Source organism: Pristiophorus japonicus, chromosome 17 (assembly GCF_044704955.1).
Source record: "Pristiophorus japonicus isolate sPriJap1 chromosome 17, sPriJap1.hap1, whole genome shotgun sequence".
Taxonomy (NCBI): Eukaryota; Metazoa; Chordata; class Chondrichthyes; family Pristiophoridae; genus Pristiophorus; species Pristiophorus japonicus.
In genome coordinates this window covers 10087656-10114551 of record NC_091993.1, presented here as the reverse complement: position 1 = coordinate 10114551, position 26896 = coordinate 10087656, and the positions used below count along the sequence as shown (strand labels likewise).

The 26896-nt window shown below is 40.8% G+C and overlaps 2 protein-coding genes across 2 annotated transcripts in view; one reads left to right on the top strand and one right to left on the bottom strand.

The window, feature by feature from the left end:
* mns1 (meiosis-specific nuclear structural 1) overlaps positions 1-21924 on the top strand; it is a 34224-nt gene extending 12300 nt beyond the window's left edge. Inside the window, exons 3-10 of the mRNA XM_070858336.1 lie at positions 6241-6368; positions 12212-12314; positions 14069-14298; positions 15676-15892; positions 16000-16107; positions 18523-18780; positions 19384-19509; positions 21643-21924. Of these exons, the coding sequence (XP_070714437.1) occupies positions 6241-6368; positions 12212-12314; positions 14069-14298; positions 15676-15892; positions 16000-16107; positions 18523-18780; positions 19384-19509; positions 21643-21750 (1278 nt within the window). The 3' untranslated portion in view covers positions 21751-21924. The remainder of the gene's footprint in view (positions 1-6240; positions 6369-12211; positions 12315-14068; positions 14299-15675; positions 15893-15999; positions 16108-18522; positions 18781-19383; positions 19510-21642) is intronic.
* Positions 21925-25842: 3918 nt separating this feature from the next.
* tex9 (testis expressed 9) overlaps positions 25843-26896 on the bottom strand; it is a 69480-nt gene continuing 68426 nt past the window's right edge. The window contains exons 11-12 of the mRNA XM_070859306.1: positions 26639-26773; positions 25843-26457 (exon numbers count right to left, since the gene is read on the bottom strand). Coding sequence (XP_070715407.1) covers positions 26383-26457; positions 26639-26773 — 210 coding nt within the window. The 3' untranslated portion in view covers positions 25843-26382. The remainder of the gene's footprint in view (positions 26458-26638; positions 26774-26896) is intronic.

The following is a 26896-nucleotide window of genomic DNA, read 5'->3' as shown; positions in this document are numbered from 1 at the left end:
CAACTACCTTTGAAATCCACCTCCAGTTCGGGATTTAAGCGCACGTGCTAAATCTTGAACTTGCGGTCTATCAACGTATGCGTTGACAGGCCATCTTCTCCGCCACCAAAAACCTAATTGCTGCCGCATAGTTGGACTATTTGACCAGCAATTATGAACAAAAATTTTATGGCCTGTTTCCACAAAGTAAGGGGATACCCATCGTGGAAAAAATGCTTTCTTTAAAAATTAAATGACATCCTGGAACATTTAAAGGCTTTAATGAGAAGCAATCCTAGTGCATGTTGAAGCTGCTGTTTGTTTGTTTATTTATTTATTTAATATTTACATTTCATAATTTTCTGCACAGTGCATAGTATTTGTTTAGAAGTGGGAATTATGAATAATGATTTGAATTCCCGCGATAAAAGCTAAATCTATGTATTTTAAAGGTTGTAGTAATTTAAATGAATGAAAGACAATCTGTTTCCTGATTGGAGGACCAGGCTCACGTGATCCCAGGTACGCCTCTGCACAGGCTGCATTCCTGGGATCCGTGGGCCATTACGCTGCCCTCCTACTCTCAGCGTCGGAAGGCAAGTTTACGCAGGTGGGCCGCCAGCAGTTAGGTATGTATTATTTTCACAGGTTGGTAGCGTACTCCAGAGGAAGCTGCTGACCGCAAATGTTGGAGAATTTCCGTGGGGTTTCTCGTAATCTCCCTCCATAACTTATACGAGAGAATAGCAGAACCCTTGGAGAAACATGTAAACGGTTGTTTTTAAACATTTATGATGATCTCCTGGAGTTCTGCTGATTATGATGGGAGATCGGGGAAAACACCATGGCAATTCCTGGTGTATTTTTTTTTAGAAATCGTAGTGAGGGATTTCACTCCTAATTTTAATCCATTCTCTACTGGATTTATCCTTGTTTTGAGTTCACTTGAGTTTCTGGCTTTCAGGAAGTTCACTATTAAGATGGTCAGTGTTTAAGGTAGTCGGTTTTAATTATGAGTGGTAGAGACACTGCAGGGTCTCTTGACCAAAGAGGGGAACAATCACCTTGTGTTTCTACACTTGATTGTTATCCAGTGACTCCTGCTGGAATGTGCATGTAAGTGGACATTTCGTGAGGGTAGTCTTGGGCTTTATGATTCCCCCCCCCCCCCCCCCCCCCCGCATTCAAATAGTCTGACCGTGCTAACTGTCTAGCCTTGTACATGGATGGGCTCCCAAACCTGTGGCATCATTCCCAGCATGTCAGCACTTGTGAGAGAGGAGAGAAAATAGGGGGTGGGGGGGAAAATTTAGTTACACCTGTGAGTTTGTAGGATGATAGTAAAATGTAGAGGGGAGAAACACTTTTTTTGTATATGAATTTATTGTATTTTTTTTTTCGAAGTACTTTTTACTCTTTGGTGGGACTCCTCATGCCAACCACCATCTGTAGCCTAGCTCCCTGGCTCCACTTGTGTTATCCTGAGATTGGCCACTATACGGCATACGATAGCTGTCGTGATTCTCCATCTGAACATTGCTTTTTTCTTTCCAGTATGGCAGTGCCCACTGTCTGTTTGGTGCTTTCCTGCTGCAATGCTGACAAGGTTGTAAAAGGGGAATTCTGCAAATGTAATTCAGGAAAGATTGACTTTAATCTCCGATTGATTTGTGGATTGAGAAAAAAACTTTTGTTTCAATTAAGCCGTCTCGTACAGTCAGATCACACAGTAATATTTTGTACCACAGAAACACAAACATTTAAGCCCCTAATGATGAGCATTTAAATTTAATGTCTAATATGTTATTTTGTCTGAGTACAAAGTCAATTCTTGAGGATTTTAATTATGCACTCTGCTGTAATCCAGACAATTTTTACCTAGTTCTGACAGTTCTAAAAAAAATGTGTAACTATAATGCCACAACCCAACCATGTCCCAGGTAAATAATCTAGGATTGGTAGAGATTTAGCATGTTCTTCATTGTCGAGAAAAGGCGCTACCATAGAATCATAGAATGATACAGCACAGAAGGAGGCCATTCTGCCCATCACTAAAAGAGCTATCCAATTAGTCCCACTCCCTGGCTCTGCGCCCATAGCCCTGCACTTTTTTTCCCTTCAAGTATTTATTCAATTCCCTGTTTCATCCAATTCCAGGTAATGTTACTATTGAATCTACTTCCACCACTCTTTCAGGCAATGAATTCCTAATCACAACTCACTGCATTTATTTTAAAAATCCTCATCTCTCCTCTGGTTCTTTTGCCAACCGCCTTAAATCTGTGTTCTCTGGTTACTGACCCTTCTGCCACTGGAAACAGTTCCTCTTTAGTTACTCTATCAAAACCATACATAGTTTCAAACACCTCTATCAAATCTTCTCTTAACCTTCGCTGCTCTAAGGAGAACGACCCCAGCTTCTCCAGTCTCTCCACATAACTGAAGTCCCACGCCTCATTTTCCTGCCAAAAACTTTGCTTTCTAGGATAGAAAAGGTCACTAATTTCTGCAGGGATCTGACTGTGCTTCTGTCTCTTTTTTTTTACCCTAAATATTAAAAAGCTCCTTAATATTAAACAAAACAAAAAAAAATTGTAATAAACATGGTTATTGTTCTGTTCTCCAAATTAAAAAGAGGATATTAAATACGATTATAAAGCTAGGAGCTAAATGCATGCCTGATCCCTTAATTGTTAATACCCTGTACAATCTTAGATTATTTTTTCTTGCAGTAGACTGGAATTACTCGCATCACTGCCATATTGAACCTGAATGCCCTTGTTACACAAGAATTGAGCAGGCATAGAGGAGGTGCAGAGCACAAAGGTTTTACGAAATGATGACTTACACAAAAATGTGGTCTTGAATATTGGTAACGTTAGCCTAATCTTTCTGGTGAACACTTTTTAAAATCCTTGGCCAAAGTATTGACGAGAAAATTACAATCTATCCTAACTCCTCTGGTTACAATGGGTCCAACTGTGTTTTTTATAAAGGGCCTGTTGTTTTGTGTAGACTCTGTTTATTATAATTAATTACATGTCCTGGAGCAAATTGACCTTCATCTCTGCTGCAAATGCTCCTGACACAGCTGATTGGGTGTTCCAGTTTTTTTTTTATGTGCTCTTTGGGTTGATATTGCAAAATGGATTCAAATCTTTAATATCTCCAACTGCTAATGTTTTGCCCTTTTCAGCATGTCTCCTGTGTGGAGGGACTTTAATTATTGAACTGTCAGAAAATTTAGGAGAGACCCATTTATAGCAGTGATGGGCAGATACTGAATCTTCTTGTCTCTAATGCTACCCGATGGGCATCCAGGACAGGACTGGGTCGAGATCTGTGGGATTTCCATTGGGGGTGCTGCTTGACAGTTAACTATAGCATCAGTACAGCACTCCACAGCTGTGTATAGAAGCCTGAAATAGTAGACCTCACTGGAGTGGGAAAATAAATTAAAATACAAGTTTGCCCTTTTGAGTAGGAGCTTTCCTTAACTTTTTCTCCAAGTATTTATCCAATTCCCTTTTCAAGGCTACTAATGAATCTACACCCACTACTCGATCAGGCAGTGCATTCCAAATCCTAACCACTCTTTGCATAAAAATGTTTCCTCATGTTGTCTCTGGTTCTTTTGCCAATCGCTTTAAATTTGTGCCATGTCGTTATCGACCCTTCAGCCATTGGAAACAGTTTCAGTTTATTTACTCTATTTAAAATCTTCATGATTTTAAACATCTCTATCAGATCTCCTCTTGGCCTTCTCTGCTCTAAGGAGAACAATCCCAGTTCGTGGGGAGCACAAACACTGGCATGGCTCTATTGGGCCGAATGCTCTGTTTCTGTGCTGTAAATATTTTGTAATACTACAAGTTAAAGGTTATATAACTTTTCCTCTTTTAATTTAAAATAAGTCAGTGGAAATAAATTACAGGGGAGCCTTCAATATCCTTCATAATGGAAGGATTTCCCTGGTAGATTTTGGAAATAAGCATTAATTGAAAGTCCCCAAATGTTGGTCATGCATGTATGGTACAGCAATGCCTAGCCATAGGAAATAAGATAATTACAGCATAAATAACATAATTTAGTTTTGAGGTTGATTTATTTCAGACAGGAGGAGACTGGTGCTGGGAAAATTCCAGCAAATAATCAGGAAGGTGGATAATTGGAATGGTGATAAGAGGTTCCACGATATAAATGTTTCAATATAACTTGCTAATAGTCAATAAAACAAAATGTAGTTCAAGTGCATACCAGTATAACATTGAATTGGATTGATAATCAATCCCCCTTAGCATCTTGTATGTTTCGGTGAGATGTTTGACAAATTTGCTGGAGTTCTTTGAGGATGTAACGAGCAAGGTGAATAAGGGGGAGCCAGTGGATGTGGTGTATTTTGATTTCCAGAAGGCATTTGCTAATATGCCACATAAAATGTTACTGCACAAGATACAAGTTCATGGGGTTGGGGGTAATATATTGGCATAGATGGAGGATTGGCTAACTAACCAAAAACAGAGAGTTGGGATAAATGGGTCATTTTCCGGTTGGCAAACAGTAATGAATGGGGTGACGCAAGGATTGAGGCTGGGGCATCAACTATTTACAATCTATATTAATGACTTGGATGAAGGGACCGAATGTAATGTAGCCAAGTTTGCCGATGATACAAAGATGGGTGGGAAAGCAAATTGTGAGGACACAAAAAATCTGCAAAGGGATATAGACAGGCTAAGTGAGTGGGCAAAAAATTGGCAGATGGAGTATAATGTGGGAAAATGTGAGGTTATCCACTTTGGCAAAAAAAATAGAAATGCAAATTATAATTTAAATGGAGAAAAATTGCTAAGTGCTGCAGTGCAGAGGGACCTGAGGGTCCTTGTGCATGAAACACAAAAAGTGAGTATGCAGGTACAGCAAGTAATCAGGAAGGCAAATGGAATGTTGGCCTTTATTGCAAAGGGGATAGAGTATAAAAGCAGAGAAGTCCTGCTACAACTGTACAGGGTATTGGTGAGGTCACACCTGGAGTACTGTGTACAGTTTTGGTCTCCGTATTTAAGGAAGAATATACTTGCATTGGAGGCAGTTCAGAGAAGGTTCACTAGATTGATTCTGTAGATGAGGGGGTTGACTTATGAATAAAGGTTGAGCAGGTTGGGCCTATACTCATTGGAGTTCAGAAGAATGAGAGGTGATCTTATCAAAACATATAAGATAATGAGGGGGCTCGACAAGGTGGATTCAGAGAGGATATTTCCACTCACGGGGGAAACGAAAAATAGGGGGACAGTCTCAGATTAAGGGGCTGCCCATTTAAAACTGAGACGAGGAGAAATTTCTTCTCTGAGGGTTGTAAATCTGTGGAATTCGCAGCCCGAGAGAGCTGTAGAGGCTGGATCATTGAATATATTTAAGGCGGCGATCGACAGATTTTTGAGAGATGAGGGAATAAAGGGTTATGGGGAGCAGGCAGGGAAGTGGAGCTGAGTCCATGATCAGATCAGCCAGGATCTTATTAAATGGCAGAGCAGGTTCGAGGAGCCAAATGGCCTACTCCTCCTCCTATTTCTTTTGTTCTTATCACCTTTCATTCTTCTAAACTCCAAAGAATATCTGCCCAGACAACTCAATCTCTCCTCATAGGCCAACCATCTCATTCCAAGAATCAATCTCGTAGACTGATGCTCCATTTACACAAATAGGACCACAATGGTATTAAAGCTGTACAATTTTAGGAAGGGCATGAAGGCTTTCGGGAGAATACAGAAGAGATTTACTAGAATAGTTCCAGGGATGTGGGATTACAATTACGTGGATAGACTGGAGAAGCTAGGGTTGTTCTCCTTCAAGCAGAGAAGGCTAAGAGGAGATTGATAGAAGTATTTAAAGTCATGAAGGATTTGGATAGAGCAAATACAGAGAAACTCTTTCCAAGGGTTGATAACCAGAGGGGACAGATTTAAGGGGATTGACCAAAGAACCAGAAGCAACATGAGTAAAAACTGGAATGCACTGCCTTATGGGGTGGTGGATACAGATTCAACAGGAGCTTTTGAAAAGGGAATTGGATAAATACTTGAAACTGAAAAAAATTGCAGGGATATGGAGAACGAACGGGAAGTGGCGTAGCTCGATGGGCTGAATGGCCTCCTTCTGTGCTGTACTATTCTATAATTAGAAATTTTATTTTGAAGAGCCTGTTTTACTTTGTTTTTACATATGTGATTCTTGGGCTTTATTGTCCCTGACTCATAGGCCGAAAAAAGAAAAATACTGAGGATTAAACAGCTGGAACAAGAGGAGAGGATCTCCAAGGAACTAGAAAGAATAAAGTATGAAAAACTAAAAGATGAAAAAATGAGACAGCATATCAGAGAAAACAGGTAAGGGAAAGAAAGATGTAAAATTTATACATTGTCTCATCACATTCTCGAAGTGCTTCAGAACGAATTAATTACCTCTGAAGCGTAGTTCATTGTTGTTATGATGACTAAGGTAATCCCAAAGGAGGAAATTGAAATGTAAAAAAAAATTGAATGACCAGATACAAGTTGTTAATATTGTATAGAGATTGAAACTGCAGTTTTTTTTGGATGAGTCATGGTCACAAATGAGGCTAATTAGGTAACCGACTGATTCACGAATAAGTATTAAATGTAAATTTTCAGGCAGCAGATGCTGGTAATGGTTCTGCTATTTACAGCTCCACTAGATCCATCTTTTGATTCTTTACTTGTTCCATTACGAACCCCTTTGTGTGGCACTTTGGTCCCTTTGGTCATTTAATCATTCCTGCATTCCATCCTATCGCAGACCTCCCCTCCTCCTCTTCCTCCACCGGCCCCTCCCCCTGACCATTCCCTGTATTTACTTAAAAACTGTTACATTGTATCACATTGTGTTTACAGCACAGCAACAGGCCATTTAGTCCAACAGGTCCATGTTGGCATTTACGCTCCACATGAGCCTCCTCCCACCCTTCATCTAATGCCATCAACATATAGAAACATAGAAAATAGGTGCAGGAGTAGGCCATTCGGCCCTTCGAGCCTGCACCGCCATTCAATGAGTTCATGGCTGAACATGCAACTTCAGTACTGCTTTCTCGCCATACCCCTTGATCCCCCTAGTAGTAAGGACTACATCTAACTCCTTTTTGAATATATTTAGTGAATTGGCCTCAACAACTTTCTGTGGTAGAGAATTCCACAGGTTCACCATTCTCTGGGTGAAGAAGTTTCTCCTCATCTCGGTCCTAAATGGTTTACCCCTCATCCTTAGACTGTGACCCCTGGTTCTGGACTTCCCCAACATTGGGAGCATTCTTTCTGCATCTAACCTGTCTAAACCCGTCAGAATTTTAAACGTTTCTATGAGATCCCCTCTCATTCTTCTGAACTCCAGTGAATACAAGCCCAGTTGATCCAGTCTTTCTTGATATGTCAGTCCCGCCATCCCGGGAATCAGTCTGGTGAACCTTCGCTGCACTCCCTCAATAGCATGAATGTCCTTCCTCAAGTTAGGAGACCAAAACTGTACACAATACTCCAGGTGTGGCCTCACCAAGCAAGGCCCTGTACAATTGTAGTAACACCTCCCTGCCCCTGTACTCAAATCCCCTCGCTATGAAGGCCAACATGCCATTTGCTTTCTTAACCGCCTGCTGTACCTACATGCCAACCTTCAATGACTGATGTACTATGACACCCAGGTCTCGTTGCACCTCCCCTTTTTCTAATCTGTCACCATTCAGATAATAGTCTGTCTCTCTGTTTTTACCACCAAAGTGGATAACCTCGCATTTATCCACATTATACTTCATCTGCCATGCATTTGCCCACTCACCTAACCTATCCAAGTCACTCTGCAGCCCCATAGCATCCTCCTCGCAGCTCACACTGCCACCCAACTTAGTGTCATCTGTAAATTTGGAGATACTACATTTAATCCCCTCGTCTAAATCATTAACGTACAATGTAAACAGCTGGGGCCCCAGCACAGAACCTTGCGGTACCCCACTAGTCACTGCCTGCCATTCTGAAAAGTACCCATTTACTCCTACTTTTTGCTTCCTGTCTGCCAACCAGTTCTCAATCCACGTCAGCACACTACCCCCAATCCCATGTGCTTTAATTTTGCACATTAATCTCTTGTGTGGGACCTTGTCGAAAACCTTCTGAAAGTCCAAATACTTTCTATTCCTTTCTCCCTCATATGTTTAGCTCCGTTCCCATTAAATGCATCTATACTAGTTACCTCAATTACTCCTTGTGGTAGCGAGTTCCACATTCTAACCACTCTCTGGGTAAAGAAGTTCCTCCTAAATTTCCTATTGGATTTATTGGTGACTATTTTATATTTATGGCCTCTAGTTCTGGTCTCTCCCGCAAGTGGAAACATCTTCTCTACCCTATTTAGCTCTTTCATAATTTTAAAGACCTCTATTAGTTGACCTCTCAGTGATCGGGATCTGGAATATTAGGTCCTTCATTGAAACACCTGTGAACTCATCCCTTTTTGGCGTGGAACCAAGTCATCCTCGCTTCGAGGGACTGCCTATGATGATCTCAGTGTTCCAGTTTCTAGATAGATATAATCTTTTCTGATAGGTATAACCTCTCAGTTCCGGTAACATTCTAATAAATCATAAAGTCATTTATAAAAAGTATATAGTGCCTCTATATACTTTTTATAATATGGAGACCAGAACTGTTCACAGTATTCCAAGTGTGGTCTAACCAAGGGTCTATACAAGTTTAACATAAACTTGATTTTTAATTCTATCCCTCTAGAAATGAACCCTAGTGCATTGTTTGCTTTTTTAATTGCCTTATAAACCTGCGTTGTTACTTTGAGTGATTTGTGTATCTGTCCCCCTCCCCAGATCCCTCTGCTCCTCTACCCCGATTGGGGACGGTAACCAGCTGGGGTCGGGACTTTCTATACCTGGTGCAGAAGTTCCGCCCCGCCGCTGAATTGGATTTATTTACCCTCAAAGGAAGTGGAGCACAATCTCGCGTGCCAAAACAGAGTGCCAGGCTGCCTGATGGCGGTCCAGACCACGCGAGGGCTGATATACTGGAGCCGACCCAAGAGTCATCAAACCAGTAAAGATGGCAATGCTGGGCATTGGCACCCTCCGTCCCGAGAGCGGATTTCGGCCAGCTTCGTGACTCGTGGCTGTAGCAGTGCCTCCGCAAACTCACGGGCAATTTCCCAGGAGCCGACGCTAACGGGCCTCTAAAACGGGGCAATTTTGCCCCCTTATTTTCCAACGAGTATGTTGTTTCCTTATTCTTCCTACCAAAATGTTCCACCTTACTCTTTTCTATATTGAGGTTCATTTGCCAATTACATGTCAATTCTGCAAGTTTAATGAAGTCTTCCATGATTTTGTTGCATTCTACCTCTGTATGAACTACGCCCCCCAATGTGGTTGTGTCCGCAAATTCTGAAATAGTACTTTCGATTCACAAGTCCAAATGGTTTATGTAAACAGTGAGCAAAGGTGGTTCCAGCACCAATCCTTATTGACCACCACTTCCCACCTATTGCCAGTCTGAGTAACTACATTTAATCTGCAAGACATATCTTAATTAAGACAGGTTTTAGCCTGTAAGATTTGTGTATTTTCTCTGCCTTTTACAGAGTTCGGACTTATGAGACAAAACAACACACAGACTTGGGTGGTTTCTTTTCTCACGCCAATCCAGGGGTTATCTTTACTTACAATCAAAAGAAATACAAGTAATTATGATAGCATCAGATGCACAATAATTTCGAATTATTAGCCCAACCTATCCCGTTAAAGTACTTCTTAACATTTAAAAATTGCCTATTTCCTTAGTGATTTTTTAAAAAGACACACAAGAGTTAACTCCAGCCGTGGTTAGCGATTGTAAGACTTAATCCCCTGATTCTCTTGGCGACCGACCAGGTCACCACTCACTTGACTGTGCTGACTTCACGTTTCACAGCCATTTTTTAATAACCCTTTTCTGGGATGTTTGTCCACCATGTACATAATTGTCTAAGTTTGAACAAAGGAATATTCTTAAACAAATCCTTCCCATGATTAGGTCTTCTCATTTCTTATCACCATAGTTGCAGTTTTAGACAATTCAAGGACGTGTTCTTGCAGCTGTGAGATGTTAAAACTCATGAGAAAGTCTTGAATTTTGAAAGCCTTTTGGGTCACTAAAAATGGTCAACCCACGTTTTAGCTATCTTGGAGCAGTTTGCAAGCACAGTTATTAGCAGAAAATAAGACGACAAAAAATGCTGTAGTCTTACAAACCCTCGTCTCTGTTTTCTGTTTTGGAACCAACTTGTTATCCATTCTGCTACTTGTCCCCCGACTCCACATGTTCTGACCGTAGTCATGAGTCTACTCTGCGGAACCAAATATATTAAGTTTACTGCATTACCCTTCTCTACTTCTTCAAAGAATTCAATAAGGTTGGTCAACCATTACCTTCCCTTTTGAAATTTGTACTGACTACTCTTTATTATATTTTCAATTTCTAGTTGTGTTTCTATTTCATCTTTGAATAAAGATTCCATTATCTTTTTACCACCAACATTAAACTAATTGTTCTATCTCCTTTTTAAATATAGGAATCACATTAGCTGTCCGCCATTACTCTGGAGTTATTTCCTTTTCCAATGATTTTTTACAGATTCATAATAGTGCATCTGCTATCTCTTCCCTAACTTTTTTAATATGCGCAGATGCATTCCATCCGCATTAGGGTTTTTATCTTCTCTAAGTTTGATTAGTTTCTCAATTATACCCCCTTTCTATCTTAAATGTGTTGATATCTTTTTTGTAAATCTCTCGTAATGTCATATCCACCATGTTAGTCTCCCTGGTAAATACTATTTACCAGGGAGACTAACTAAATGCCATTCCACTGTCATTACCTGTGAGTTTATTGTGTGTATCCCTTAGTGGATCTATCCCTATCGTGATTTTTCTTTTGTTTTTTGTTCATTCCTTGATAATTTAATTTCATAGTTTCTCATTACCTTCGAAATTGTTTTTTTGATTTCTTTCTTAACCTTTTTGTATTTCCTTTTGTCATCCTCTCCTTTGATGAAGGAAGAAGTTAGTTACATCTCTAACTTCTTCTAGTTCCCACGCAAGGTCATCAGCCTGAAACGTCAACTCTCTTTCCTACATTACAACAGTGGCTACACTTTAAAAGTATTTCATTGGCTATAAAGGGTTTTTGGACGCCGGTGGTTGTGAAAGGCGCGATATAAATCCAAGTCTTTCCGTCTTTCCTTCTCCACAGATGTTGCCTACCCTGCTGAGTATTTCCAACGTTTTCTATTTTCATTTCAGATTTCCAGCATCTGCAGTACTTTTCTACTTTACATTTCATCAAAAGCAGTTTAATTTTTTAGCAGTATAGTTTTGCATCATTGTACAGATTGTACCTCTTGGGTGCCGGACCAAAGAATTTGCCAAACCACAGGAGGTCAACAGGTGGCAATGCTGCTGACAACGACCCGGACATGTTCTGCGCATGCACTGCGCAGAAGCCTACTGCGCAGCATTTAGTCGTCCAGAAGACGAGAGAAGGGGTGGAGCAGAGAGAGAGAGAGAGACACACAGACGGACGGACGGCAGGTCCAGCTTCAGCGCCTTCCCTTCCCTTGTCTGGCCCGCTTAGCTCAACAAACAGCGCGGGACGCCACCCACGCCAAGACTGATGCCGGACAAGGGATGCTTCCGGACTAAAGAGTTCCGGACTGGAGAAGTATAACCTATACCAAAATCAGGTGAAGTTGCTTCTTCCTCAATATGCAAACAAATATTGCTGCCCGCCAGCCCCCCCCCCACCCCCCCAAAAAAAGAAACAGTCCTTTTTACAACACCTAGCTTATTGGGGTCGAGTATGTACGGTTGTTCCCAATTTTCAAGATGTATTTGCTGCCAGTATTCCTATTGTACATACGATGACCCAGTACTATACATCATCTTGCAATTCTGCAGTCAGTAATTCTCCTTTCTTTGCCAAAACATTCACTGTGAAGACTTGTGGGCCATGGCTATTGCTTTATATTGTGGTATGGGACCAAAACATTTTTGGTGAAAGACAGACAAAATTCAGCCCAATATAACATTTCACTCTGATAGTGTTGTTATGCTACTTGGTTTACTTTTCATATGATTACTTATTATGTTAGTTATTCTTGTGTTTCTGCATATCCAAATTAGTATTGAACTTCGTGAGTTGGAAGCCAAGTTGAAAGCCGCTTATGTGAACAGAGAAAGAGCTGCCCAGATAGCTGAAAAAGAAGCAAATCGCTTTGAGAAGATAGTAAGTACTGTGCTTAAAAGATGGGTGTTCATAGGTGAGTAATAAAAACCTCTCTGAAAGAAGGTGCTGCACAGCTATAAGGATTTTGGGTTGGGAGACCAGAAATCATGTATTTATTCCCTAATAGACTGATTCCAGTTTACGCATTCATGTTATGTTGCATGCTTTAATGAACCTGTTATACTTCTGGCAGCTCCAGGGAATTATACGCCTCCTTGGCCTCTGACTTCGTTTTTTTTTTAAAAGGTTGTGACAATGAAACAAAGTCCATATTAATCCTAAATATAGCGAAAATAAATGCTAATTCTTGACAATAATTCTGCTCACCCTGACTTTCTTGCCCCCTTTATGGGCCCAAATTTGCCCAGGAGTTGCTCTGTTTTTTTTTGGAGCCACTGGATTTTTCTGGAGTATCTTAAAAATCCCCATTCAGCACATTCAATTTGCGCCAGTGTAAATGAGTTAGGATTTTTTTTAGTTTAGTTTTTTTTTCAAAAGGGGGCATTACCAGCCACCTACGCCAAATTTGCCCAGGAGCAACTCCTGGTCAAGTTTGGGGCCCATTTAAGCCACTTTGCACAGTTACTTGTTGCTCCAAACTAACTTAGGCCAGCGTATGTGGTCACTTGTGGCCGCACAGAAAACCCTCGCGGAGAGTTAAGAAATCAGCGCAGGTAGGTACTTAATGACTTGACTAAAGAACGTGAATAGGATCAAACAGCTATCTAGGACATATGACAAACTTCGCAAAGTTAATTTACTATACAACAGAAGCATTCATGGAAACTTAAACCACAAAAATAAAAGAAGAGACAAAACATATTTACATAACTTTTTTTATTTGGATATTTTAAAACAATAATCATCAATGCACTACCCCCCCCCCCCCCCATCAAAACTCTCCTTCCCCCCCCCCCCCCCCCCAACCATCAAAACTCTCCTCACTAAACAAAGCACAACCATTAATAAATAAAACTCAAGTCCTACCTTGGCCCGGGAAGTCAGCTGGCCGGCTGGCCGGTGCGGGAGGCCACTTGGCCTGGGATAGGGGCGGGCAGAATAGCTTACTGCGCATGCGCGAAACCTCCAGTGCGCATGTGTTGAGCTGCTGGCACTCTTTTGAGCGCAGGGCCGTAGCTCCGCCCCCTAATTGAATTGCCACACCGCGCCAAGCCATGGGAGAGGCCACAGAGCGGCCAGAATGCGGGGACAATCTTTTGGCACCGTTTTTATCCGAGGAAGTCGGCGCATCTCACGTGAGTGCGCCGAAAAAACGGGTGGGCTAAATTTGGGCCCAATATCTTTACTTGTCTTTTTTTACTTTAACCTTACTTTAAAATTATTTCTAACCATACTTTCCACTTGTACTATCTGAACCCTTTGAAATATTTACGTTTTTCTTTGCTTCCCAGAAATCTACCATCCATTTTGGAAATGGAACACTCATTTCCATACAACAATAGCCTGTGATTTGGTTGAAAACTGGTTGCAAAGGCTAGTCTTCTAGTAAATCAGGACTAGAAGCCTACAAATTGCCATGGTTTGATTAAGTGCACAAGTATTATTTGAATAAAACTCTGCCACCGTTTTTTTTTTGCAAAATATGCTTTTATAATGCCTAACATTTTGGATAATGCACAATCTCTATGATATTAGAAAAATAAATCTTAATGTTTTCCAAGAACTAAAGTGTGATCTGTACAAAAAAAAAAGTGGCCTCTGGAGAAATAAAGATGATTGTCCTTTTAAACTAGAAACGAGAGGCTGAGATTGCTAAATTGATGAAGAAAGAACATGAAAAGGCCACATTGGAGGGGACCAAGGAGGAACTAAGACGTCATGAACAAGCCGTAAAGTATCAGCAGGATCTGCAACAGCAGCTTGATCAAAACGAACAAAGGAGACATGAAGCATATGATGAATTCCTAAAAGATAAACTACGGGTTGATGAAATTGTAAGAAACATCTATGATGAAGATCGAAGGTAATCTTTATTTAAACTAATTAGTGTTTCTTGAATTTTATCTAAAAAAAAAGATTTGTTTGCAAAATGAGGATATATTTCTATGTTTGACTAATCGTTTTTCCGAACGTAGTTTCCTATAAGGTTTTGATCATATAAAGCCTGTGGCACTGTTAGATTGCCTCTGGATGTCACTTGTATTTAAAGAATGAGATCAGTGTATTTAGTGGGAGAAATTGGATCTGATAGTGTCTGGAAAGGGTCATAAATTAATGTCAACACTTGTGCATTTCTTTTCAATATCGTCTCTCAAATGTATTTATAGTGAGCTTCTTATTGACCAATGCATCATCTGTGCTAAGTTGCTCCAGTTGAACGCAAGAATTATTGGCTAGGGAGGTGGAAAATGTCAACCAAGATTCCTCCTCCTGATTGCTATCCAATGACTTCTTGAAAATGTGTGTGCGGACATCAGGTGAGAACAAGTTCAGGCTTTGCACATGAAGAATAGCCGAGTGGTCAGATCGGGTACTGGAAGGCTATGATCACCTCAGAATCATGGCTATGATCACCTCAGAATCATAACTATAGCATTGAGCCAGCATCTTCAACAGAGGAGGGAGAAAAGTGCATTGAAAAAATAATATATTTTTATGAATTACATTTTTACAAAGTGTAATGAATAGGGTAGATCACACACCCTCTCCCGCCCCTTTCTTAAGTATAGATTTAGACTCTGGGAAAAGCATTTTTAATGAAGTCTCCAGAACTCTCATACTTAGTAAGTGAAGGCTTAACAGGCAGCCATTTGGAATGCCATAGCATAGGATGCACTTTCTCCGCCCTAGAACTCCACGCCGTGAACGTGAAGAGGTCAGGCGCAGGCAGCGGAAGGAACATGTGGCAAATCAGTGCCACCCCCCCCTTCCCCCGACGAATATCTGTCCCACCTGTGACAGGGTCTGTGGCTCTCGTGTTGGATTGATCAGCCACCAACGAACTCACTTTAGGAGTGGAAGCAAGTCTTCCTCGATTTCGAGGGACTGCCTATGATGATGATGCATAGCGTAGCCGTCAGTCAGTGGGAAGCTAGATCACAAAGTTGTTTCCACACCCCCTCTCCCCAATCTTAAAAGTAATGTATTGAAAGATCAAAAGAATCCTCACCAAGACATCTACTACAAAGCACGACAGCTGATCACGTTAACTCGTTACAAACAAATAAAAAGTTCAGCACTTTTCAAATCTGTGCTGTAGAAGTGTCCGGGTTCTAAACATTTTATAAAAACTGTAAACATTTGTTGTGCTGCCTCATTTTTGTTTGTGATATTAGAAATATACCTCTTGATAAGACTATTCATCATATCATCACTGTTTTCACTCCCTCTTTGTCCATAGGGACAAAGAAATGAAGATGCAGAAGATGAAGGAAACTCAGAGGTACGTTGAGGAGTTCCAGAAGAAACGAGCTGAATGGAAGAAAATGGAACGTGAAAGAATGGAAGCAGAGAACAGAAAAATTCTGGAATTTGCTAATACACAACAAGACAGAGAACAAGACCGGATGGCCAAAGTTCGAGAACGAGATGAACAGAAGAAAATATTGTACAAAAGGGTAAGATAAATTAGTTTGCTTAGTCTATCATGATGTACACATTATAAGTACTCTTGACTCTTTAAAATATAACTTCGAACAAATAACTGGCTTGTTTTTCACGATAGTTGGCTGAAGAAATTGAAAAGAAACAGCACGATCGTGAAGAAGTGGAGAATGTCAGAGAAGAACTGTACCTTGAAAAAGTAGAAGAGGCTCGCAGACAGCAAGAAATAGTTAGTATCAGTAAACTCTCATCACCACTTTATTTTTAAATTAAAAGTTGATTTGTTTGTTTCTGGCAGTACATCTATTGAGACAGTGCACTGAAAAGATGCAATAATTATATCTCAGTTAAAATAGTTATCAAATTGAGCCTGATACACTTGATCTTTTGCTATCCTTGGTATTTTCATCTCCTTGGCAAAGAAAATTGCTTTGTTCATCTGAATTCAACTTGGCCAAGTTAAGAGTTTGAAAATATTTTTACCAAAATGTATGTGTCATGATTCATTTTTTAGAATCCCAGTACCTGGATTTAAATTCCATACATAATTCTTTGGAAAGCTCGACAACATCAGATAATAATTGCCATAAGTGCCCATTATTTAACATTAGTAAGCAAGATTTCAACGGATGTCACAAAGCACAGGCTATAACCTGCAGGAAATGGGTGAAAAGATTTGCTGTTTGTTTTTAAAAAAAAAAAGTTTCATTCTATAATAAAACAAAAATATTAATTGCAGTGTAAAGATTGCAACAATCATCATCATAGGCAGTCCCTTGGAATCTAGGAAAACTTGCTTCCACTACTAAAGTGAGTTCTTTGGTGGCTGAACAGTCAAACACGAGAGCCACAGACCCTGTCACAGGTGGGACAGACATTTGTCGGGGGAAGTGTGGGGGTGGGATTGATTTGCTGCACGCTCCTTCCGCTGCCTGTGCCAGACCTCTTCACGCTCGCAGCGTTGAGATTCAAAGAGCTCAACGCCCTCCCGGATGCATTTTTTCCACCTTGGGCAGTCTTCGGCCAGGGTCTCCCAGGTGTCAGTGGTGATGTCGCACTTCATCAGGGAGGCTTTGAGGGTGTCCTTGTAACGTTTCCGCTGCCCACTTTTGGCTCGGTTGCCATGAAGGAGCTCCACGTCAAGCAATTGCTTGGGGAGTCTCGTGTCTGGCATGCGAACTAAGTGGCCTGCCCAGCGATACTGATCGAGTGTGGTCAGTGCTTCAATGCTGAAGATGTTAGCCTGGGCGAGGACACTGATGTTGGTGTGTCTGTCCTACCAGGGGATTTGCAGGATCTTGCGGAGACATCGTTGATGATATATCTCCAGCGACTTGAGGTGTCTTCTGTACATCGTCCATGCCTCTGATCCATACAGAAGGGTGGGAATTACTACAGCCCTGTAGACCATGAGCTTGGTGGTAGGTTTGAGGGCCTGGTCTTCGAACACTCTTTTCCTCAGGCGGCCGAAGGCTGCACTGGCGCACTGGAGGCGATGTTGAATCTCCGCATCAATGTCTGCCAATTCAATCAATGCAATAATATTGTTCACCTCGCTGACAGCTGCCCACAGAGTTTCTGTGGGCTTCTCAACATAGATTTCCTCTAATCCGGCATCTTTTCCAGCATGGTGCCCAATGTTCCCTTTGGCTGGGCAGCACTCTGAAGGTTCCGTGCAGCCGGCTTGCTGGTTTTTAAATAGAAAAACTGCGAATGCGCATTATTTTGAAAGGACCGCTCAGTCCCAAAAAGAATTACAGGGAACATTGGCGCTGCCCTCTACAGATGATCTGTGAGCAGAGGAAAAAACAGCAAAGCTAGAAACAGCGAAGCTTTTCAACAAATCAGATTAGAATCCTCACAGACATGCAATGTCCAAATCAGGAAGTATAAAGCAGGAAATATAAATTAGATTTAAATGATGTACAGAAAGCAAAATAAAGATTGGAAAATATAGATGGGATTAAGGGAGAGAGATAAAAAAGACAGAAAAAGTAAAATAAAAATTAAAAATTGTTTTTTAAATCTCCAACACACATTTTCTTCTGAGGGAATGAGTCTCACACTTGTAAAATTATCTTTTCAGGGCCGGAGAGAATGTTCAGCAGTAATTATCACGCCGTTAAAAACTGACTCTCCTAAATACACCAGCCCTAACTTTTTTTCAGTGTTTTTAGTGGCCAAGAACACCAAGTTCATGCTGTTGCAGTTATTTCAATACCGAGTCTATCGCCGAGGGCTGCAACAGGGCATCCTGTGGAGGAGCGGGTATCTCTGACAACAACTTCTGGATTTCTGTGTTTAACTGTGTGTGCAGACGCCAGATGTTGCTGTCCAATTTAGCCCATAATAACGGTGAGTGCTGATAGCCTCACCATTATTATTACTGCAGAATCTGGGCCAATATTGCCTACACTACTGCTACTTTACTAATCTTTTAATGTGAATTTTCAGAACATATCCAGTTTAAAAATTGCTTCATTTATATGCAGGGATGAAAAACAGGTGAGCTTGCAGGATGGAACCTGTATTCCCAACTACAGTGGTACCACACCTTGCTACTCCACCTCACTGTACAGTAAAGGTCAAACTATACTCAAAGGTAATGCAAAGAAGTGTCACATTTTAACATTTACTTGTACAGGCAGAGATAGAAAAGCAAATTCGGCAGCGTCTGGAATTGCAGAAGACCCACCAGGAGCAAATGGCTTTCAAACAGAAGCGTATGCAGGCAGAGAAAGAGGAGGAAGATGAGTTACGGAGGAAGATGATGGCCAAACTTGCAGAGGATGACCGTATTGAGCAGATGAATGCACAGAAACGACGTATGAAACAGCTTGAGCATAAGAAGGCTGTAGAGGAAATCATTGAAGATCGACGCAAACAATTTGCAGCAAACCAAGTACGTAATGTGCATTATTTAAAATGCAATTAATGTTTACACTCTCCCATTTTTGCCCATTTCATTAATAACACATTATGTAACACCTTGTTATTTAATAACTTTCTGTTTTGTGATTCTATTTTATTTCTTTTAGCAAGGCTACTATTTCATTATTAGAAAAATAGTCTGCACATTTGGAATGTAAAAATACATGTTTCTTGCTTTATACCAGGACCTACATTTTAGTAGGTTTTCATTTAAAGAGTGTAACATTTGACCAAGTTCAGTAGAGGCTCTAGTGCTCCATATTAACATAAGAAATAGGAGCAGGAGTAGGCCATACGGCCCCTCGAGCCTGCTCTGCCATTTAATACGATCATGGGCTGATCTGATCATGGACTCGGGTCCACTTCCCTGCCTGCTCTCCATAACCCCTTATCCCCTTATCGCTCAAGAAACTGTCTCTTTCTGTCTTAAATTTATTCAATGTCCCAGCTTCCACAGCTCTCTGAGGCAGCGAATTGCACGGATCCACAATCTTGTTTCATGAAGAGAAGTCCAAGAATTCATGTGTTCTGCATTCATGGCTTCCAATAAATTTTAATTAACTTTATTCTATAGGAACAGGAACTTGAAGCACGTCGTGAAGAAGAGAGGAAGGAGGCAGCTCTGCAAGCCATAATCGAGGAAGAAAGGCAGAAACTTCTCAAACAGCATGCCAATAAACTACTTGGTTACCTTCCAAAGGTATGTTAAGTGAGAAATCTTAGCAGTTTAGAAACTGAATTGGAGAATTTCAGAATTTCTAGTGTTTAGACTGTATTACTCAAAGATATTGACAAAAGAGCAGCTGTGAAGCATAATGCACCACTTTGCTTGACTGTGGAACTTTCTCCCAGACATTGGACACCTGAAACTCCAGTCACTACATGTATGAGATGAAGTGCAGTGCTAAGCACTAGCGCTACTGGAACATGTACAAGTTATGGAAGTCTGAGCCTTTCTGTCCTCAAACTACCTGGATAAAATTTGTGAGACATCTGTTTTTGTGATGGGTGTCTCCAACTGCACCCTGATATTGTTATTTTGCCTTGTTATTTTTCCACGACACGCACCATCTGTGTGGTGAAACAGTAGACAGGCAATTTGTATTGAAGACTTTCTATAGATTTCTACTTCTATTGTATCAGGTCTGAATTTTTCCTGCTCCTTTTTTACATGTTGATTTTAAATAACTTTAAATTCCACCTTTTTTAAAGGCCCTACTGAGACAAAAAAGTTGAGCAAATTAACACATTTGTTGCTACTTCCTCACAATCTGAGAGGAAATCGAAACCGAGCTTCATGGGGACAGAAGCTCAGCTGAAGAGAAGAGTCTTGGGTTTTTTTTAAATGTATAGGGGGAGATAGAAAGTCACAGAGGCTGAGGAAGGGAGTTCCAAAGGTTGAGGGTCACTGAGTGTGTAGTGGAGGAAACAGGGAAGAAGTAGATTAGTGCTGAAACTGGAGGGTGTGCACAGGGTTATAAGGAGGGTGAGTCTATGGAGGGATTTGAAGCTAAGGCCAAGAATCTTAGTCAGGTTGTGTTATTCCGAATCATTTTTATTTTATGAATGCTGAAAGTGGGAGGCAAGAAAGGAGAGGGTTGACGAAATCCAGCTGAGAGGTGACACAATTGTGGATTATGGTTTTGGCAGCAGAACAAAGGGAGGAGGCAGGTGATGTTGTAGATGTGGAAGAAATGATGTTGATGAGAAATCTGATGCAAGGAAGAAAGATAAGCTCATGGTTAAGCAACGTACCAATGTTCTGCACCTCTGGGCTACGGCTGAGCATGGAGATGGACTTGAGACCAGAGGCATAAAAACATTTTCAGGAGTTTGACGAATGGCTTTGGTTTTGACGACATTGAACTGGAGAAAAATTGGCTCATCTGGGTCGTCATCTTAGATGAGCAGTTTAAGGTGGTAGCAACAGCTGAGGGGTCACAGGAGGAGGTGGTGGGGTAGAGCTTGGTGCCATCAGCTGACCCCATGCTTGTGGATATTATCAAAATAAATATTGAAGGAGGGACCATATGGGGTACAGCAAAGCTGACTCTGGGCAGAGGAGGAGAAACCATTTGAGGCAATGCATTATCTACAAGTGCGACAAGTAGGAGAGCAGTGCCATGCAGGTGGACTGTGAAGGAACGATGTTGAAGGCAGTGGAGAGTTGAAGGAGAATGACCGTGAGCAACAGTTAGTCAAATATATTGATGGTGACTTTGGGCTGTGGGAAACATGCCTGATTTTATGGCTTTGTACAAGGAGCAGTGAGAAAGGCGGGAGTATAGTTGCTAGACCAGTGCAGTGCAAAACGCTAATAGTTTAGCCTCGGCAGGAGTTATACTCTGATGTGCAGCTGGCCTAAAATTAAATTTGAGACTTTAAAATTATCAAATTGTTCTGTTTGATTTATTAAGCTTTTTTTTAAAACAAAGGCAAATTGGTCTTGTTCAATGCAGGGGGCACAGCTGAAGTCAATGATTTGTGTTTCCTGTGTGATGTGGGAAGTCCTGCATGTTTTGTGTATTCACGATGACCACGTATGAGAAGTGCCGCTGACTGCTTGTGTTGAAGTTCAGTTTAAGGAGCAGCTAAGGACTATTGCACATGGAAGACGCGAGGGCTCCTGGAATGTAGATTCCAGGTGATCACCCTGCAGGGACAGAAAGTTAACAAAAAAATTCAAAGGCCAAAAAACTGCTAATACGGAATGATTTGAAATGATTTTACTTCTGTTTAAATACTCTTAGTTTATTGTTTGAACATAGCTAAGGTTATTGTTGCATGATCTTTTTTGCTGGTTAAGCTAATTACTTGTATGTATCTTTGAAAGGGCATATTTAAAGATGAACAAGAACTTGATCTGTTTGGTGATGCCTTTGGAGAAAATTTGAAGAAAGGAAGTGCCAATCTGTCTTCAGATGAAGGCTGGGATTGTTAGACCCGAACCCATCGCCATGTTTGACATCATATCATCTTTGTCTAAAATATGGCTGCACTGGCCAGCACACAATTACTTTTGGACGTAAATTTATATTGATATAAATTTTTTTATCAGAGTTGAAAATGTAACAGACTTGATTGTTAATGACATATTACACAAATAAATATTATAAATGACTATGAAATTTCTCATCTTTATGGAGAAGATACATTATGAAGACCAGTGGAATATAGTCTCTGAATTTTGCCCCTCGAGTTATCAGATCAGCAATTTCTGGAATTGAAGGATTTTACAAATTTAAGTTTTTCAATTTTTACAATACTGTACAGTATTATATACTTGGTTTTTTATTTGGTAAATTGATAGTTCACTGCATCTGAAAGCATGCAATGGGGAAAAAAATTAAGATACTAGACCAATGGAGGAATTATTAACTGAGCATCGTGCAATAGAGTAATGATAGATTACCATAATGTGGGCCCTAGTTTCTTTGAATGATCTGCATCCTCTACATATTAGAAGTAAAGCCTAGCTTGATTGGTTCCACATGTCTAGCAAGCACATAATGTTGAGGTTGTAGACGGGCAGTGTCTCATGTGGTCTCCTGGTTCCACATCACAACGGTATGTTCTATTGCAACAGTTCATTTTGATCGGAAGGAAACAGAAACTAATTACCTACAAAACCTTAACCCCCTCCTGAACTGGCCTTTCAACAGGGTTTTCTTGCAGGGTAATGTTCAGAAGTACAGTCTTGGGGTTCTGCCATGACCAGATCATTGGCTAAGAGCAGATCAACCAACCTTGAGATAATTCACTTCTATTTTCAAATATGCTGGTTGAAAGCAACATGTCAGCTGCTACAGCTATGACAAACATTGACTAACTTCAAATGACCTGTGTGGATGGTGAGGTAGGATCATGGTACGTGGCAGATGCACGTCATTCATGGAATGATGTATACTGCACAAGGTTGGTGATCAACATTTATATTTATTCTTAATTAAGCATCCGCCACACACTTTACCAAAGCAGTACAATTTAGAAACGGGGGCAGTAATACAATCTGCCTGGACAGATTGTCCCAAAACGTGATCAGTGAATATATGAGAATTACTCGAGGGGGCTGATGATGCCCCGAGACTGTTGCCCACTCGGCGTTGTGTATGCCTGTGCACAAAAGTGCTGAATTTGTCCAATAACTCAAAGTCAGCTCTTCTAAATATGTTTCTGGTGCTCTCGGTGACATGTTCATGATTTACTAATAGTTGATTTACTTAGGAGCAACCTTGCTGTTGCATGCTGTGCCAGAGATAGGCTTGAGATTCTTCTCATGCTACTTGGAGGTCTCGAATGTCTCTCTCTGTTCTGCAAGCAGCAGTTTGTGCAAAAAATGTTTAGCTTTGCCTGAAAATCTGACAGGAGGCTTATTCATAGTATGTCTATGGACCAGCATACTCTAGGAAATCAATTCAGCTCCTATATGGATGACATTAATGCACTCTGGAGTCTCATGTGAAATTGGATCTACCATATGTCAGTGAAGGTAGTCCATAAATTCTAATACAAATATGTATTTCTCTTATTTCACTTAAATATTTGCCTGAAAATTATTTTGCAGAATGGGAGGGTAAGAAAATAGGATTGTTATTTTGAAACAGACTTACCAAATTTCATCTATACTTAAAAACCACTAAAGAGTACCTTCAGTGTGGACCTATGGCATTTAACAGCCTCTACCTCTGACAACTGAGGGCATAGACCATTCACCCAATCCTTCCTCACATCTTCTGTAATAGTCATTATTGTGGAAAGAAGTAAAGAAAGACAGACTTGCATTTATATCTTCTCCTCTTAAGCAGTCCCTCGGAGTCGAGGATGACTTGCTTCCACACTAATATGAGTCACTGTTAGGATTGTCCATGAGTGTCCTGACGTTCCAGGTCCCGAACTTCATTTTAAAGGGTGGAAGATGTTTGCGCGTGAATTCTTTTAATGTGGGGTGGCTGTTGCACACCTGCTACCACACGGGCTTGACAGCAAGGTTTTGGTCCAATGGCTCTCTCCCTCGGTTTTAGCGAACACACTATAGGCCTCCCGACCTCACTGCTTGCATATGCTGCACCTTCCCTGGGCCCTCCTCTCGCTGCTGGTCCACACTGTGCCAGTCCTGGGCCACGACCCCCCGACCTCGCTGCTGGGCCCCGACCTCGCTACCCCGCTCCTCCTGACCTCGCTCCTGGGCCCCGTCCTTGCTGCACCTTCCCGGGCCCCGCTCTTTCTCGTAGGGCCTTTCACGACCACCGGACGTCTCAAAGCGCTTTACAGCCAATGAAGTCCTTTTGAAATGTAATCACTGTTGTAATGCAGGAAACGCAGCAGCCAATTTGCACACAGCAAGCTCCCACAAACAGCAATGTGATAATGAGCAGATAATCTGTTTTTGCAATGTTGATTGATTTGAAGGATAAATATTGGCGTGGACACAGAGGATAACTTTCCTGCTCTTCAAAATAGTGCCATGGGTTCTTTTATGTCCACGTAAGAGAGCAGACGGGACCTCGGTTTAACATCTCATCTGAAAGAAGGCACTTCAGACAGTCCAGCATTGCATCAGCACTGCACTGGAGTGTCAACCTAGATTTATGTGCTCAAGTCAAGTAAATCGGGGGGTTTCAATAGGAGACTTCTGACTGCGCTGGTCCTTTCAACAGGGTTTTCATGCAGGATAATGTTCAGAAGTAAAGTCTCCCCAATCAGAATCCAAAGTTAAACTTGAGGTTCTGCCATAACCAGATCATTGACGCTGATCTCGAGACAATTTCCTTCTATTTTCAAATATACTGGTTATGGGTGTAGGTATGACAAACTTTGACTAACTTCAAATTCATTAAAGGAAATCCTTCCAGCAGTAGCAACTACATTGTGTCAGTCCATGAAGTCTACATCAATACTGTTAGCTAGTGCCAGGTTAGTCTCTCCTAAGCATGACTATAGGGGCTAGAAATTGACCAGCTTACCGCCTGTTTTTTTGGGGGATGTTTTGCCTTTTTTGCTGGTAAAAGCTACTCGCCTAAATTGGCCAAAGTTTTGCGCCAACGGTTTTGAAATACCCTTTAAAATTGGCCGTTCGGCGCACCCGTCCTCAGGATGAAAAAAAAAACGCCCATGGAAAGCCTGCATTGAAGCTCCAGAAACAGCGGTAAGTATGAAGACCTACAAAAAAGGCAAGTTAAAGTTTTTATTAATTTATTTTTTAATTCTTTTTCAACGATTCGTTAGTTAAGTGTAAAGTGAATGTTTTCTGATTTTTGTTATTTTTACAATTTTTTGGTGTGTTTTCTCCCCTCCCAGGGCCTGTCTTTTTGGCAGTAATAGGCCTCAGGCTAAAGGTGGCGAGGACCATGGTTTCCACCGTGAATCCTCCTGCAACACAGATTTCTACCACCAGTCACATTTTATTGCCAATTTTTACCTTTTTTAAAACAAAAAGTTGTATTTTTAATGGTATTTTTAGCAAAAAATGCTGGGGAAAAAACCGCCATCACCAAAAGACCATTTTTTAGCCCTAGGTGTGTATACCAAGGACAAGTATACTAAGACAGAAGGTTGGACACAACAATCAAGGATTGATCATACTGAAGTCCTAGACATAATTAATTGCTGAAAAAAATGGAATGGAGATAATTTCATCTGATCACTGGGTCAACTAAGTTTCCCAGATCTACATATCTCTAGTATTTTACTGTGCTTGTTTGTAGAGTGAAGATGACTGAGATTACGCTGCTGTATCTTGGTGCTTGAGACTCCAGTCAAGTTTTATTTATTATTTTGTGGCTGTCCCTACTGACATTTAAACATACTGAAACCAGGAAAGTGGTTCAAGGCCAGAGTTGAATTAGGCATGGAGAAGTACCAACACTGGTGGACTCCAAGGAAAATATACTGAATGGAAATAAAACAAATCAACCAGCCAACAAAAACTACTTTTGGAAGAGCAGAATTTCTGCTACACAATCATCTTTACTAAGTAGCTTCAAGATGTGTGACACATTTGAAGCTGATGAAAACAAATGTAGCATCTCAGGAGTCAGGTCTACAACAACTTTTATTTATATAGCGCCTTTCACATAAAACGTCCCAAGGCGCTTCACAGCAGTGTTACAAGACAAAACAGATAAATTTGACACCGAGTCGGTAGGTTTTAAGGAGCGTCTTAAAGGAGGAAAGAGAGGCAGAAAGGTTTAGGGAGAGAATTCCAGAGCTTGGGGCCTAAACAGCTGAAGGCATGGCCACCGATGGTTGAGCAGTTATAATGAGGGCTATTCAAGAGGGCAGAATTTGAGGAGCGCAGACATCTTGTGGGGTTGTGAGGCTGAAAATTATTGTATAGATTAAATAGGAAGGAGAAAACACACAATCATTTGGTAAAAACCAGTAATCACCCCAAAGTTAATTCATTCAAGAATAACAAAAAGGTAGAAAACAATTATTTTTATTTCTTTAAAATATTTTTGCAAAATTGATAGGATAGATGTAAATACTGAACTCTAAGAAAAAGATTCATACGCAACTGCAACAAAGGTTATGTTTTACAACATTAAACTGTAACTCAAGTTTTCTGTTCCAATCAGTTTCCCCACTCCAATGCTTTAATAAATTCCTCTTCTGTGAAGGAGAGCATCTTAGCAGCTTCCATGTGCATCTATAAAACAAACAAGCAAGTTTGTGATCTGATATTACAGGTTACCATTCAATCACCACATTATTTTGGTGCAATATAAAAAACATAATCGCTTTTAAATTTTCACAAACACCAAGATTAAAAACTATCATTTAAAAAATGCTTCTGTTGATAGTAAATTCTCATTTCCATCCCATCTTACTTTTTGCCTTTTAAGGATGTCTATTAGCTTCATCTGCTTCTTAAAACCAGTCATGAGCTCAGTTTTCTGCTTTTCCAACTTCTTGTTTTCGGTCTTCAGCTGTTCAGTCGTTAGTTTCTCTTGATTAGTTGTGTCCTGGTGATAAATGATTAGCATGTTTTACAAAACAATGTCTTCGTATTGCACTAGATTTATTTTTTGGGCTTCCTCTGTCGAACACCATCCCCAGTTGATATGATAGGCAAGCACAAAACCCAC